The following is a 16,324-nucleotide window of genomic DNA, read 5'->3' as shown; positions in this document are numbered from 1 at the left end:
CACAAGCCAGCAAATTATATTGTCACAACACATGCATAAATTATCACATCATTTCACATGCTGGCTCTGCTGTTCACAACAGCTAACAAGAAAGTCCCTAAGTCACGTCACCTCCAAAAATCCATCTAAGATCCCAAATTTTGCCATAAAAAATGCAGAATTGACGTAACTTTTCCAAAACGTGCATGAATTAAGTCCTGTGTTAAGAATTGGGGTTGCTGAGCTGAAAGCGCTAGAAATTGAGAGATAAATTTTACGCTGTTCTGTTGCGAGATTTTTTGTTTTGCTTATCGCAAGCTCAGTCAGAGTGTGATGGCACCCTCAAAAACACAAAAGATAAACAAATTCTCTGTACTGGTACATTGTATGTGCCGATGCAGTGACTAAATGTACAGGGCAGGGGTTGAATTTGACCGACAAGTATGTCTAATTCCGCGAAAAACTTTGCTGGTTCAGTTTTTCGCTTCTGTAGACAGACACCACTGATACTTATGCTATTGCGACGGTTTTAATCGTTCTGTTTGAATGCAACTTCGACCCAGTTAAAAAAAAAAAATATAAAAATATATACGGGATTAATCAGTAAACATTTTGACTCATCTCTTCCACTGTTTCCTCCTGTTTTCTGGTTGTTTCCTCCACTTCTTTGCAGCGCTCCCCAATTTATCGCCGCCTTCGTTTGAAAAATGACTGCACGAACGTCTATGGCATGCCAAATGCTCATTCACAATATTACGAAGTTAAATTTAGCGCTCCAACAACTTTAATACCAGTACTTTAGTCAATAAACGTAAGTGTACCGATATAGTGCTAATCACTATATAGGTATATTATATTTTAGAAGGCACATTCTGTAATAATCAATGGGTTTATTTTCAAAGTATGAATATAGAATATTTTATGGAGTCAGAATTTACTGCTAAAAGTAATCTAAGTTAAGTGATAAGCTTCAGATTTTCCTGCTCCCGATCCTTCTTTTTTTTCTCTTCTTCTTTTAAAGAGGTCTTTGTCTGTTTGGTTTCACAGAGGTTGACAGCATACTTGTATGCCAACCAACAGCCACCGTACATAATCAACCTTGACCCTGCAGTACATGAAGTTGGATATCCAACAAATATTGGTAAGTGGACTGTATGTATGTATTCTCTAGACGCATCTGTTATGAAGGTAAATGCTGTAATGAGGAAAGCAGAGCTGCTTTCACTCTCAATTACCCTGCTCGTAGGATTGTGATGATATTGGGTTGCCCAGGCCCCGAGGTGCGTAAGTGTTACCAAGGTCACAGCTTGCAAGGTCAGTGTATTGTTTCACGCTCTTTTATGAAAATGATTTCAATTCTTGCATGAATTCACATCTACAATGTATGAGCTATTAAACAGGGCCAGTGGGGGGGGGGGGGGGGGGGGGGGGTGGCCTCAGGCTCCCTCTACTTTTTTTGCACTCTTACACAGGAATTCATCATAGGGTGTCACCCTCACTTTTTTTTTTTAAACCCTGGTAGTGGCACTGGAAAAAAAAGAAATAGAATGAAGCCTTTGAGCGTGGTAAGGCATTTGTTTTTGCTTGTCAGCTGAAGAACCCGAAAGTGGCACCAGAAGTTGTGCTGAAGGCCTGTTTTTTGTGCTTTCTTGTTAGCTCATGAAACCCGGAAGTTGGCCCCCCACTTTTCAAAATGTGGTGCTGGCCATGTTATATTTTCGGTCTGTTTTGTAAGTCAAACAGAAGGAGTTATTACTTTTTCCATTGTATTCGATGAAATGGTGTGGGACAAAGTGTTGTCAAATAAATTTCAAGGTTCACTCCTCTTATGCCTGAATTCACAAAGGTGGTTTAAACTTAGGCCATGGTACAAATTTACACCATGGTCTAAAATAAGAGTGAAATAGGCTTACCTTTGACATGCCCGTATCGATGCATGCTTTCTACTGGACATCTGTTGGCGTATTAGTATGCAATCTGTCAATCGTATTTACACTGAAGAAATTTGCATTTTTAAACCATGGTTTAAACCATGGTTTCAATTGTACCACTTTGTGAATTCGGGCTGAAAGGTCTAGATTTCTGGCAGTTACCATACTCACTGGCTTAAGTGGCCTGAAACCAAGTGTCAGTGTTTAGGAGTTAATGTGACACAGTTGTATCCTTTACCAATAATTGCAGTATTACAAGGGCCTTCCGGGAGTTGCACATACACTTTATGTGAAGGATTTGTCTAAATTGGTTGTGTTGTGGTCTGTGCATATTTGTTTTGTATTTATATATATATATATATATATATATATATATATTTTTTTTTTTTTTTTGTGAGGGGATTGAAATTGCTGTGCAAGTTACAACAAAATGCTGCATTGAGGGTTAAGCTCTGCGCAGGTCTATGTCTGTACGTGTAGAAAATCATGGATTATCTGTGTACACATGTGTTATGTACAGTGTATGTACACCTGCATATGAATGATGCAATTTGCCTCTGTGGACTTAGTTTGTGGTGTCCAAATGATGGATTGATTGAAGGTTGGTCAAAATGTTTTTAATTTGTTATTCTGAAATTAAGTGAATTTTGTTTATGAATGTTCCATTTCTGTAATTTTATAAGCACTCTGAGAAATATTGAAAGAGTGTATAAAACATTAATTCAAGATGTCCCATACGTAACAAATTGAGGTCATTTTTTTAGGTTTTTTCTGAAATTGCTAAGGTTATATTAATGCCCTTTTGGAAACTTCTAATTTATCGTTTAGAGAAATTAAATACCATAGAAAAAAGAAAAAACAGTAAAAGAAATATTTTTTATTAGGCATTGAAATAATGTTACGTATGGGACAAATGCGTTACGTATGGGACATCCTCATACATGTTGCATGTGAATGCATGTAGCTAGCTGGGAAGGTCTCTCAGCACACAAATGGTCAATCATCCTGAAGAAAGCATCCCAACATTGTAGCTACTTTTTGAGTTATAGACACTTTAAACAATACATGTACTTGACTGAACAATTTCCAGAAAGGGGGAGGGGAAAATGGCAAAATACACAATGAAAAATCAGCATTAAAGGGATGGTATAGTTTTTTTGTAGAAATGGGGATTCAGTTTTCAACATTTAATGAGATGATTGGAAACCAATTATATGAATTACTAAAGAGCATACAATCCTAAGACTAGAGGAATTCAAAGTTTATGTGATGGAGATCCAATTTGAAATGGTTGTGATATATATTTAAAAAAAATATAATGATATAAATATATAATGATTTTTTTTTTATTGCAAGTGATACACAAATTGTCCTTATTCAGTTTTCAATAGTAGCCACGACAAAATTCATGGGTATACATACTGAGGTGTGACTCGAATCAATGACCTGACTGCTAGACAGACATCATATCTACTTGATCACTGGGGTTCCACGCAGCAGGTATTGCTTATTTATAAAAAGTAATATTTCTTGTGTCAAGTTGTTTTTTATTGAAAATAAAAGCCAAACTGCCCTTCATCAATGGAAGTAAACACTTTAAACTATTCAATTTTTCAGTAGTAACTATCCTGATAAAAATAGGGCATGCATACTCAGGTTGGTCATAAAAATATAGAATATGATTAAATATGATTATGATGGTAAATATTTGAGGAATATTGTTCCCTTGTCAATCTGGCTCAGTATTTGAGTAATTTCAACTGATTCCATTTCAGTAATTATGCAAAAATTTGTTTATGGCTATTTTGCAAAATCATTTTGCAAAATACCCATAAACATGGTTCTCCACACACTAAACGAATGGGGGACAAAGGGCATGCATACTCAGGTTGGTCATAAAAATATAAAAATAAGATTGAATATGATTATGATGGTGAATATTTGGGGAATACTGTTTCCTTGACAATCTGGATCAGTATTTGAGTAGTTTCAACTGATTTTACTTCAATAATAATGCAAAATACCCATAAACATGGTTCTTCACACACTAAATGAATGGGGGACAAACTGTCCCATACGTAACTGTCCCATACGTAACACGTCATGTCTGTCTTTAATTAGAGCCTGTAATTATAGCTTTTTACCTAATGACATGAAACTTACCTGTGATAATCTTGAGTGTTGTGACTTTCATCACAGTGAGTTACAAGTTGTAGAATGAAATATATCGTATTGTATCAAGAGAGTATGCGATGAATCCTGCTTTGTTCTTCAAAAATATTGCAGATATTCGAGACACTGTTAAATACAAGGAGGTGATGAAACAATATGGTTTGGGTCCCAATGGAGGAATCATGACATCTTTGAACCTGTTTGCTACCCGCTTTGACCAGGTTATGACCTTTGCAGAGAAAAGAAGCAAAGAGACGAAGTAAGTATTCTATCAAGTTTATGTAACATTCATTGGGGGGAAAATGGTACAGAAAGTAACAGTAATCAGTGTATCTGGTTAAACCGTAAAAACAGTACGGTATGTCACCTTCAGCCTGCCTTCAGACAAGCATGATTTCTGGTACAATGTATGTTGAATCAGCCCATTTACCCGTTATGCAGTAAGTGCATTGGCCGTTGAGAAGAAAATGTTGTGTATGTCTTTTGATCACTCTTTTAGAACAATAAAGAAATCTTTATGATCTATGTGACATTAATTTTCAAACAATATGCTGGCTGCTCATGATATTTTTTGATATTGTGAGAGAAGTGCAAAGTCTCAACACCACAAGTTTACAAAACAATTTGCTATACCTGCATAAAAGAGATCCAGTATTCAGATATGTGTCATTTCCCATCAATCACCAGACTGTTTGTTGTTGTGTCTTTGTTTTCTACACTGATTTGCTCTGTGTTTCCTAAGGTACATCATCCTTGATACTCCAGGCCAGATAGAAGTCTTCACCTGGTCAGCATCAGGAACCATCATTTCAGAGACACTGGTAAATGTCATCTAATTGAAAACTTACCTTTTGCATTGCTCACACTCATACATGCAAAAATCAAACTAAGAAAGTATGGTAAGAAAAACAATCATCGTGTCATTTCTCTCTCAGAGTTTTGTTGAGTGGTCAGGAATAATTTCATCACAAGTTTATTAAAGACCCAGTAGCTTGGGGATTCATGCATGGTCCATTTCATTCGCTGTCCACTAGGATACAGTAAAAAAAAAAAAAACATGTTTAGCTTTGGTCAGCGAATATTTGCATCGAAGCATGATACACTCATCGATAACGGTCGACTTCAGTCCAGATTATGGCCGTTTGTATACAAAGACAGAAATCACTGATAAGGCTGTACACAATTTGTTATAGGGATTCTAGAATTAATTTGAACCGCAGCAGCCTTCCCACTCTATGAATCTCCATGCTACGTGGTCTTTAACAGCAAAATCAGCACCATTACAGAGACTCCATCCCCAAACATCTTTCAAACAGGAGATTTTCCCACCTGGACCTCCTGGCTATCTGGAGACTCTCATTGCATGAACATGCACAAAATGCCAAGTGCTTTGTGAGGGCCCTGGAAGCACTAAAGATATAAAGCTCTCTGGTGCTATCTCAGCCTTGTGATTTGATACATGTAGTAAAACTTACGTTAAGTGGGAGAAAGCCAAGTTTTAAGCGTGAGAAAATACAGTGTGAGTATTTGACACTTAGCAAGAATTGGAGAAATTCAAACTTCAAACTGTTACAATGTTGTAAACACTTGACATTTTTTTTGTTGCTTTTTTTTATTCATTACACTTTGCATTCTAATGGAAACCATGGATTTGTGTGAAAAATATTATTTCCTGCTATAAATCGTATGAGTGAGTTAATGTACTATTGAGCCTGCAAATGTATGTGGAGGATCACCTACTTTTTCACCCTCTTGTAATATCTCAATCTGAACATTCAATTAAATCACTGTGTTAGTACAGTATTTTTATTTTTCTGTCTTTCTGTAACTTGGTTCTTTCCCATTGAATACTGACAACCCTGAAATTGAATACTGTAAAAGTGGAAATTTTCGCAGTGCTGAAATTTTTGGGCATTTTGTGCAACCAGAAACTAGCGCGAAAATAAAAGCACACAATTTTTTTTGCTTGTCATATGTTTCAGTAGTTGATGTCTTGATTCAATGGAATTAAAAGCACATGAAACTCTTCTTGCCCAGCCAAGCAAAAAATTAGTTGTGCAAAAATACCCACTTTACAGTACACCTTTTATGATGATATGGTACACGTATCTAGAGAATGGTAAGATCTTTCTGTGGTAAATGCTAGTGTATTTGACCTAGAGGCCAATGTGCCATTGCTCTTCACTCGAGCAATTTTGAGACATAAGTGCAGTCAGCATCATCATCATCATCGCCGTTGTCATCACCACGCTCTGATTAAAAGCTCTGTACACTAGCACAAAATTATTACTGGTATTTCATGATCTATCTGACATTCGCATGCGAGGACTTTTGGCCACTAATCTGCAACACTTGATTAATTTGCAGGCCTCCACATTTCCAACAGTCGTGATTTATGTCATGGACACTGCCAGAAGCGTCAACCCCATCACCTTCATGTCCAACATGCTGTATGCCTGCAGGTATGAGTGAATGAACACAGATGCAGTACTACCTCTTGTATTCAAAGCATTGATCTTACATTTTTGAATGTGTAACTCATTGCTCTGCATTTAGGGCTTTGGTGATATGGTAGACTTTTGAGAGAAATTTTTTTTTTTTTTTCATTCAGCTGAAGTTATGCTACCCTTCTTGACTTTGTTTTCTGTATTTTTGTTTGCACATTCTATTCAGATTCAGATTCAGATTCATTTATTGTCTATATAGGAAGTTCTTCTTGTTAGCATATGGGTACACAGGAATGTCTGCATACATACCTACGTACATTCATGTACATGTACACATGTGTAAATAGATACAATTTTCAATATATACACAAGTGAGCAAGCATGATTTATACTCACAATACAGTAAACACATACATCATTACAAATTTATATTTCATCACAATTAATTATAATTACCGATCAACAACAAAAAAAGAGTTTAGAAAACATAAAGCCCGTCCTTTCCGAGGGAGTGCTTTTGTTAAGTTAGTTCCATAACCTCTGCTTTGTAAAGTTGTTAATCTTGATTCAAATATTTTATATGTAAAAAAGAGATTAGAAGAAAATAAGAACCATAACCGTTTCATCAATACATGCTGTATCCTCGATGTAAGATTTCTGTTAATATTGGAGTTAACCTTTGAGCGTTCTCTGAGAGTTTACGTAATAATCTGGACAAGGCACTAAGTGATTTTATGAAGTGTTCATAGTGCATTATATCGGATAATTTTGAATAAGTAGCGTACTGAATTAGTGCAGAACAATAGAAAGGGAACACACATAGTTTGCATGAGAGTAGCAGAGGTATTCAAAATGCAAAATTATACTGTTTTCTGCTATTTGATGAATATTTCTTTGATTCTTTTCAAGAGCCGCAATCTTTTACATAAGATAAAATTTTATGTTCCATATGTGTGTCATGGCTGAATATCATCATGACTTCAAAATTGTATTTTGCTCTAGCATCCTGTATAAATACAAACTTCCTTTCATCGTGGTCATGAACAAGATCGACATTGTTGCTCATGACTTCGCCATGGAGTGGATGAATGACTTTGAGACGTTCCAAGATGCCCTGAACCAGGAGACTTCCTATGCCTCCAATCTGACGAGATCCATGATTCTTGTGCTGGATGAATTCTACCAGAATCTAAGGGTAAGAATGTCATCACTGTCAGTTTCAAACCATAGTCTTGTCGAGCTGCATTTACACTGTGTTCCCAGCGGCTAAGGCAGCCCCATTTGCCCGAAATGTAGTGCGTCGTGGGTGGATGGAGACATTCTCCTATTTTCCCCTCTTCGCATTCTAGTCTCGTTCGTTCCAGTCCTAGCATTGGTGAACATATAGATATCAGACGCTGTTATCATGATGTCTGGTCAGGCTAGACTGTCAACATTTTCTGTCGCATCCCGCTACGGACCGCCTCAGAGTTTTGTTACGGCCTATTACGTGCTGTCGTGTTTTGTTGTGTTCACCCCGTTTTATCATGGCATAAAATATTTCTCATTAGCACCGGGATTTCTGTGGCAAATTTTTGACAATTCAAAAATCTGACACGACATCCAGGGCAATAACAGCCTGTCACGTTTGCCTATCCTGTCTCACTGTGTTGTTTCACGCTCATCCCGTTTTGTCCACAGTGGCCTGAAACACGACTGCCGTGGTTCCCGGGAACATGGTGTAAACGCAGCATAACTACCATTAGTTATGTATTGTACTCTTTGTTGGCAACATATTTGAGTGTGGTTTGGAGTGGGTTGATAAATGAAGTCAACTGCCAATAGACAAAATCAGGCCAAACTATTATATGACTGACTAAAGGTCGTGTCACACCTTTCCGGGCAAGCCTTGCGTACGACTTGCGAAGAACAATTTTTACTACCTGGAGGTCCCCGCAGATGACCCGCACATGACAGTACCTAGCACGTATCTCATCTGTAGTCGCCCAGAGGTGTGCACGTAGATCTTTCTACCTGTAACTATGTTCAGGCCCTGTCACACCTTTCCGGGCAAGTTACGCGGGCTTGTTGAGTGTAGGGATTTTCCAGCATACCGAGCATTCCAGAGGGCGGACAAGGATTTAAGCGAGTCAGTGCATGTGTCTTACTTGCTGGACGCGTTCTACCTAAATTCTACTTGCGAGTATACTGTGTGACCTTTGTACCAGTCGCGTGGGGGCTGACAACTCAGTGAAGGAATTCCTCTGAAGGAATGGCTGTAATTCAACAGAATGTCATTATCTTGGCTGCATGCGAGACTGCGAAGTACCTGCGTGGGAGTTGCCTGCGAGGTGCTACCGCTAAGGGCCTCCTAATGGCGTTCTGCGTGGACCTCTCCGGGCATTCCTGCGACTCACGCGGAAAAAATTTTGGTCATGCTCAAAACTTGGCTGCACTTAAATCGGACTTGGGTGCGCACCTCCGGGCAACTACAGGCGAGATACGCGCCAGGTACTATCAGGTGCGGACCAACTACGGAGAGCTCCGTGTAGCAAATTCGTTTCTCCGCAAGTCAAGATGCAAAACTTCCCCAGATGTGGTATGACAAGGCCTTGAGCATGCTCAAAACTTGTTCTGAGTGAGTCATGGGGGTTCGCTTGCAGAACACCAGTATGAGACCCTTACCAGCAGCACCTCGCAGGCAACTCCAAAGCAGGTACATCTCAGTACCTGTAAGTCGGTCGTAACAGAAAACGGATCGGTTTCAAAGCTCTCACGCAGGTCACACCGAATACACGCAAGTAGAAGGTAAGTTGTGTGTGTCTAGTAGGTAAGAAACAGATGCGAAACTCGCAAACATCCTTGTCCGCCTGTGGAAAATTTTCCTGCGTGTGGAAAATCCCTCCTCGCAACAAGCCCGGTTAGCTTGCCTGGAAAGGTGTAACATGGCCTTAAGACTTACCCCTTGATTATTTTTTAAAAACATTTTAAACATATTTTGAATCACATTATATTAATTCCTACTTGGCATCAGATTATATTGTCCACCATTATACGTATGTTATTGGTAAGTAATACATGGCACATTTACGTCATATCTCCTTTGTGTAGTGATGGCAAATGTGTGATGTTTTTGGGTTGTCTGTCTGCCTCATGTAAATATTCCTTGGAGCTGTAATTGCTTCAGAAAGACCCAAGATATTGGGTGATGTCGTGAGTTTAATGAAATTTTCACCATTTCTGTATGTTTAGTTTTCAGTGTTGTTTATCAAAGTCAAATTTAGAGATGGAGAAAAATTGCACTGTCATTCTATCTCTTTTCTCTGTTTAGGCTGTTGGTGTGTCGGCTGTCACTGGACAGGGAATGGATCAGTTCTTTGAGGCTGTGAAGGAAGCTGTAGAAGAATATGAAATGTAAGAGCAGATTCTTTTCTGACAACAATGAAGAGGGGGTACCATTGACTTTTGCATGGTGATTTTAATTTCACAAGAATTGCCAATTATCAGTCACTCCCAGCAACTTTTTTTTTTTTTGTATGTAGTCAAGGGTAATGATGTTATGCATTGCACAAAGTATATGTATTGCACTAGTTACTGTATACGCCGAATATTTTGCGAGGTTTGTATTTTCACAAGTTTGATGAGTCTAGTGCTTTTCGCGAAATTAAAGACACATGAAAATAATAACTCTGATCCCGATATGAATGTGATGCACAGGTATACATCTCTCCGTTCAGTACAGTACTCCACGATTGTGAATTTAACTACTCGCAAAATCGTCGGGAAGTCCTGATTCACAAAAATTTACACTTGCTAAATGTATGGCATATACAGTAGATCAATCCTGTTTTACATCCTTTATTGAGAGACACAGATAGTTTTTTTTTTAAATTGTGAGAGAGCATGTACTTATACTTTTAGAATCAGCATGTTGAATGTATCTAATTGAACAGCAGGTGAGATGATGCTTTCAACACACAATTCTTTCCTATTATCATTCCATGTCTATCATATCATGGGAAGTTGTGTTTGGGTAATCTGGCACTGCTTGCTTTCAGTGGATAATGTAACCCAATCAAGATTCTTGGTTTTCTGTCCGTGTGAGTGGAGTGGTGTTTTCTGGCAATGGAGGGATATATTTGTGAGTTTATGACAATATTTATATGAATATTGCAGTAATAATGTAATATTCCACCAGTCTGTCTGCATTCATTGTCAAAGCTTTCAAAACTTCAAACTGTAGGATGAGTCTGTATTATAAGAGTAAGAATATTGTATAGTGCATTAATGAACACCAAAAAATGATACAGTTGGATGAGTTGAATGAGATGCAAAATATCTAATACAATTGCTTTTGTAGCGCATCAGAACTGTTTAATGATTAAATATTTGTTTTGAGAGCACAGACCATGCCCAAGCAGCCCTTTCTTACCCCTACTGTGATTTAAAAAAAAAAGAAAAAAAAAAATCGAATGATGATCTGGATCATTACCAATATGTAGGTATCTCTTCCTTTTGTCATTATCAACTTTTCCTGAAACTTTTATGACTTATTTAGGAGACAGACAAACATATAGAAAAACAAACAGACAAACTAACCAACGTTGGCAAAAACATAAACTCCGTGGCACAGGTTATGAATTGATTGAACATTGTACTTATCTCAGTATCAGTTATTCTCTTAGGTATATTTCAGTTCACACAAGGCATACTGTTTTAGGTCAGTCATGAACTGAAAGGGCATTTGGAAAATGTTGCTACAAAAAGTATATACTTCTATTTCACAAAGTAACAATATTTTTTATTCATTGTACACAAAATGACAATTTGTAGTGTTCGTCTTTTCCCCATCTTCTTGAAAAGTTTCAGCCCAACTTGAATATGAAAATACTCTTATGATAGTTTGACTTTCATTGTTTTTTTTTTCAATAAACAGGGAATACAAACCCCAATATGAAAGGTTGAGAAGAGAAAAGGTGAGTCACTTTTACATCAATTTCTATCATATTGCAAATATATTGGGTATTCAGGTGTTATGATTTCGATAATGAAGCATTTAATGTGCATAGGAGCTTTGAAAGTGAATGCTTCTTGTCCCATGATATATTCTGCACCTGTAGTTGTTGCATGAAACAGTATGAAACAATGGAGCAAGATGATACATTACACACAAAAGAAAGTTTATACATATTTATTAACATGTGCAAGTTTGAATGAAATATTCTAAATTACTCATCATTGTGTTGCATAGCATTGTTGGATTACTACATTTATTATCATTACATGTTCTGGCAACTCTCTAAACAATCTTGAGAGGAAAATAAGTGGTACAGGTAGATAGTTCTTGTCGGGAAGTAATCCATCTATAGAATCACCTGCTAGCCCATGTTTAAGGAAGTAATATTGTGTTTTTGAAGAGAAGTTTGATGTGTTCTTAGTCACAAAGTCATTTTTATATATTTAAGCTGATGATCATTCATGACTAGATAATTGGGGGGGGGGGGGGGATAATTTCCAATGCCCCTACTTCCCTACCTCCTTCAATGGATGAAAAATTGTATTCATTAGGTGCTTCATTTTTCTGTGCTGTCTCTGATTGGTAGCTTGAAGCAGAGGCCAAGCAAAAGGAGAAAAAGCTGGAGCAACTAAAGAAGGGAAAGACCCAGGGATCAACAGTAGAGTGGAACAGAGGCTCTGGGAATGGTGAAGGTAACATTTTTTCTTTATAGTTATTACCATAATTATTTTAGCACTCATCCACATATCTTTTGCCTTCATTGAGTCTACAAGAAAAGCTGATTTTGTTTCAGGCAGGTCAGTTTGATATGTTACTCTATCTAATCCCATGTTAAAGAGTATAGAGTTCTCTGAAAACAGGAAGAAAAAAAAGCTCCTCTGTCTTGAATCTAATGCCCCAGCATATAATACTCTGTGTCCGGCGTTGTGTCCAAGAAATTCCAAAATTTCGCAGACTTGATACTGTGGTTTTGTATTTTACTACGGATCAGTTATGGACGGTTATGTCTACTCACAAGCCTGTGGATACCTACGTCCAGGCTGTGTCCACTTTATCGTATTTATCTGTGGTGGATGTAAGAATGTAGGCAACTGTGTGAGTTTGGCTTAAGTTACAACACCTGAAAACTAAAGGAAACTGATAAAATATAAAGTATCCAGTTCTTAGAATTTACTTAATTTGAAAATGTCTGTGTGCTTTAATGATCTCATACAGCAATTCATACAGAAAATTTGTGGACGAATTTGACCAAAAAAAATTAACTCACTGCTGAAATTACAACAGCAAACATGCTCAAAGACATTCGTTCTTGTCTTATTACTTCGACAACTGGAATTATGCTTCGTTTTTATTCTTGTGAGGTGATTGCAAAAATTGGGTCAAACAGTACAGGCATGTCTTGATTGATATCAACTGCTATTCTGCTATGTGTTAACTTAAATTACTATAGTAATGTGTTTGAGTGAATGAAGGGAATGAAATTAAAATGAGATTGTCATATTATCCTCCGTTGTTACAGAGGCGAAGACAGCAGTTGAGCTGAGGTTAGGTCCGGATGATGATGATGAGGATGACAGACCAGATTCTGATGATATGGGTAGGTTCACCAAGGAGATATCATTGGGCGCATTCAAGCACTAAAAGCAAACCAAACGATTGTGTCATGCCATGGCAGATTTGGAGTGCTTGAGTGCTCCTTAGAGAAAGTATACCTTGTAAGTTATTTTTGGACATGTGTCAGAGGGGGTCACATGTTTTGTAGCAACAGGATCATGCACTTGGCGCGCTTATGCTGCATACAGGTGTCCTGAACACATCCCAAACAAAGAGAATCAACTCTGCATTATGATGAAGACCTATAACGGGCATTCTTCTCATGCCAATTTCTGATACAGTTATGGTATGCTTTTGGAGCACGTTGGGAAGTTGTCCACTTTTGGCTCGATATAGTACTGCACGGTACACTTCAGTAGCGCTCGCATGCTTCTCTGGTGCAGGTATGGTATGGTATAGAATGGTATGGTAGGCTTTAGGAGGGGGATCAAACACACCCGTCGATTTCAATTCTCAACCATCTCTCCTCCCCTGTAAAAAAAAAAAAAAACAAAAACAAAAACAAAGCAAAACAAAATACACACACACACACACACACACACACACACACACACAAACTCCCCAAAACAAAACCACTATCAGAGGTTTCCCACCAAGGTATATTGAGATAGTCGCATTTACCTCAAGTATAGTTACAGAGGATATTTGTCACATAAAATTGCATCTTTATAATGATTTATCTGCTCCCCCAGAGTCCTGTTGACGTATTGCCTTTAAATGATGGGCTTCACTCCCAGATGGCTCTTCAGAATAAATCCCATCAAGTAAAGTTCAATTCCATGTTCCTTTTGGCTTAAATAAGACTCAAGGTCTAGGTTTTAACAAAAGATTTTATGTATCACAAGAAAATTCCATGGTCTTGAAATATGATGTCTTCTATGAACAAGATAGTTGATGTGACCACATTTGAAAAGTAATTGGATTAATGATACCATCACTTCATGACTTCCATGTTCTTGCTCCCAAATCTTTGATAATTTGTCTCCTTTTTCATGACATGGAAGCAACCAGAAATATTTGTATCCAGTGAATTTGGTTAATGATGAGTAATACCCAAACCACAATTACATTCATGTGGGAGGGCTTGTAGTTGCAAAATCATAATTAGCTCACATGAGCCAAAAAGCTCAAGTTGGCTATTGTGATCACTGTCCTACGTGCTTATTGCGTTGTTTGTTGTGCATGAATTTGTACACTTTCAGCTGCTTGAAAACTCCATCTCAGATTTTGACCAATTTAGGCAGGTAACATCCCCAGGGTGACAGGATCTTGATTTGTTCAAATGGGCACAGTACCCCTTTCGGGGGCTTAAAGGGGCCCCAAAGCCCTACATTATGGAATAAAAAAAAATTCTTCTCCTCTAAAACCAGAATTGGTGAAGCTATGTTAGTGCTTTCAGTGCATTTGTGATTGTAGTTTCATGTGGATCAATGGAAATCCTGGTTACTTAGTGCCCAATTTTCACATTTTCATCTTAAAAATGAATTGTCAGATTTACACTATGCTTTTTAGGTATTCTCATTCATGTGAAAGAATATCATGTATTTGATTTTGAGTTCTTGACTGTATCTTTTTCTCGTCCATACAATGTTCTCAGATGAAGAGGAACTCAAGGAGGCAGAGTCCTTCCAGAGATTTCTGCAGAGTCAAGGAGCACACAAAACCACCTGTTCCTCTGACCAATCAGGACCCTCCAAGAAGTCAGGTGACACGTGACCCGACACCAGTAATACTAGAAGGTTCATGAAGTACTGGTACCTACACTTTTTGCCTAATGAAAATACTAGCCTCCCAGTCTTTGTTTGGCTGACCTCAGTTTGACAGAACTTTAGCCACTGGATGACCAAGAAGTGGACAATGGACATCCGTGAATAATGGTCAGTTTGTCAGCAAGTACTGTGTAGAAGATGGAAGGACATTGCAAGTCTTTTGGGCTGACCAGAGCACAATGTGCACATGCGTGGATATGAAAATTGTTTCTCATGATCTAATGGGTATGGCACACAGAATTATGAGTGGTTCCAATGTTGCTGTTTATTGCGTCATTATGCATGTTTTATAATGATCACAATGTTATCCACTGCTTTGTGGTTATTATCTGCTCTTATAGACCCAGCAGTGTGTAGACACCATGCATTGTGAAGGCTGGCCTACTGCAGAAATGTTTGAAGCATCCATGTAACAAATTATGTACAGCTTTAATTTATCACTGATATCTGTGTAAGTACACGCACAGGCAAACAATCTCGACTGGAGTTGAACATTACCAATGAGCTAATGCTTTGATGCCCATATTCCCTCATGCATATGTTAGCTGACGGGTGCTAATCATGGTTTTCGAATACCCCCAGTGAGCAGCAAATTCAATCGGACCTCCCATGTTTCTTCATAGCATGCTATCTGGGATTTGACACAAAGTGGTGATGTGAAAGTATTATACACAAGAGTAGCTACTCATCTTTAGCTATAAGTGGTTTGTATGCCCCCCCCCCCCCATTGTTTTTGTTATATGATTTGTGTATAGTACAATGGCCGGCCTATCTAATGTGGCCAGCAACCAGTAATTATTCTAACACCTCCCCCCCCCCCCCCCCCCCCCCCAAACAAGAAAGAATAGGAGGAAATCCCTTGATCAATATTTCACTATTTCACAGCATCTAGTAGATGCCAGTTCATTTCTGAGCCAAAGCTAAAAACTCAGAGGCCCGTAGTGGGTTTAATACAAGGCACTACCAACAATGTACATGTATTTAAAATACAGTGTACACCAAGACCATTGCTTGTATGAATAACATCATGTGCTTGTTCTGCTCTACCATGCTGTTGACTATGATGTCCTGTTTGCTCTTCAGTGGCATACACTGTTTCTCTTCACTTCAGAATCCTGTCGTCATCCCAAGCTGTCTTGTTCATGGCTTCTTAACACATCGTCAGTAGGCCTACACTGTAATATATCTGACATTCATAACACAACTCACTCTGAGAAAATAATAGTCAACCTCGCTTCAGTTGACCTGGCACAAGCCGAAAAAATTGGCTTAGTCAGCCAAAAAAATTATATCCCAGATGGATAATTTTGTATGTGTAAATTTATTGTGTATGTCAAGATTTATGTAAGTCAAAGGATTTTCTTCAGCCCATTGGATTCAGTGTAGGTAGGGTTGACTGTATTTGGCTACTAAGTT

At 38.1% G+C, this 16,324-nt stretch overlaps 1 protein-coding gene across 1 annotated transcript in view; it reads left to right on the top strand.

The window, feature by feature from the left end:
* Window positions 1–15,545, top strand: part of LOC139738883 (GPN-loop GTPase 1-like) — a 29,458-nt gene extending 13,913 nt beyond the window's left edge. Inside the window, exons 2-11 of the mRNA XM_071649512.1 lie at window positions 1,027–1,120; window positions 4,197–4,341; window positions 4,825–4,903; window positions 6,450–6,544; window positions 7,532–7,724; window positions 9,840–9,922; window positions 11,445–11,484; window positions 12,112–12,217; window positions 13,045–13,122; window positions 14,737–15,545. Of these exons, the coding sequence (XP_071505613.1) occupies window positions 1,027–1,120; window positions 4,197–4,341; window positions 4,825–4,903; window positions 6,450–6,544; window positions 7,532–7,724; window positions 9,840–9,922; window positions 11,445–11,484; window positions 12,112–12,217; window positions 13,045–13,122; window positions 14,737–14,855 (1,032 nt within the window). The 3' untranslated portion in view covers window positions 14,856–15,545. The remainder of the gene's footprint in view (window positions 1–1,026; window positions 1,121–4,196; window positions 4,342–4,824; window positions 4,904–6,449; window positions 6,545–7,531; window positions 7,725–9,839; window positions 9,923–11,444; window positions 11,485–12,111; window positions 12,218–13,044; window positions 13,123–14,736) is intronic.
* The last annotated feature ends 779 nt before the right edge of the window (window positions 15,546–16,324 follow it).

This window comes from Diadema antillarum, unplaced genomic scaffold, assembly GCF_040938485.1.
Source record: "Diadema antillarum isolate AM-2024a unplaced genomic scaffold, OU_Dant_1.0 seq00000770_RagTag, whole genome shotgun sequence".
Lineage (NCBI taxonomy): Eukaryota > Metazoa > Echinodermata > Echinoidea > Diadematoida > Diadematidae > Diadema > Diadema antillarum.
Note: the sequence above shows the minus strand (reverse complement) of the source record. Positions and strands in the feature narration are given on the sequence as shown.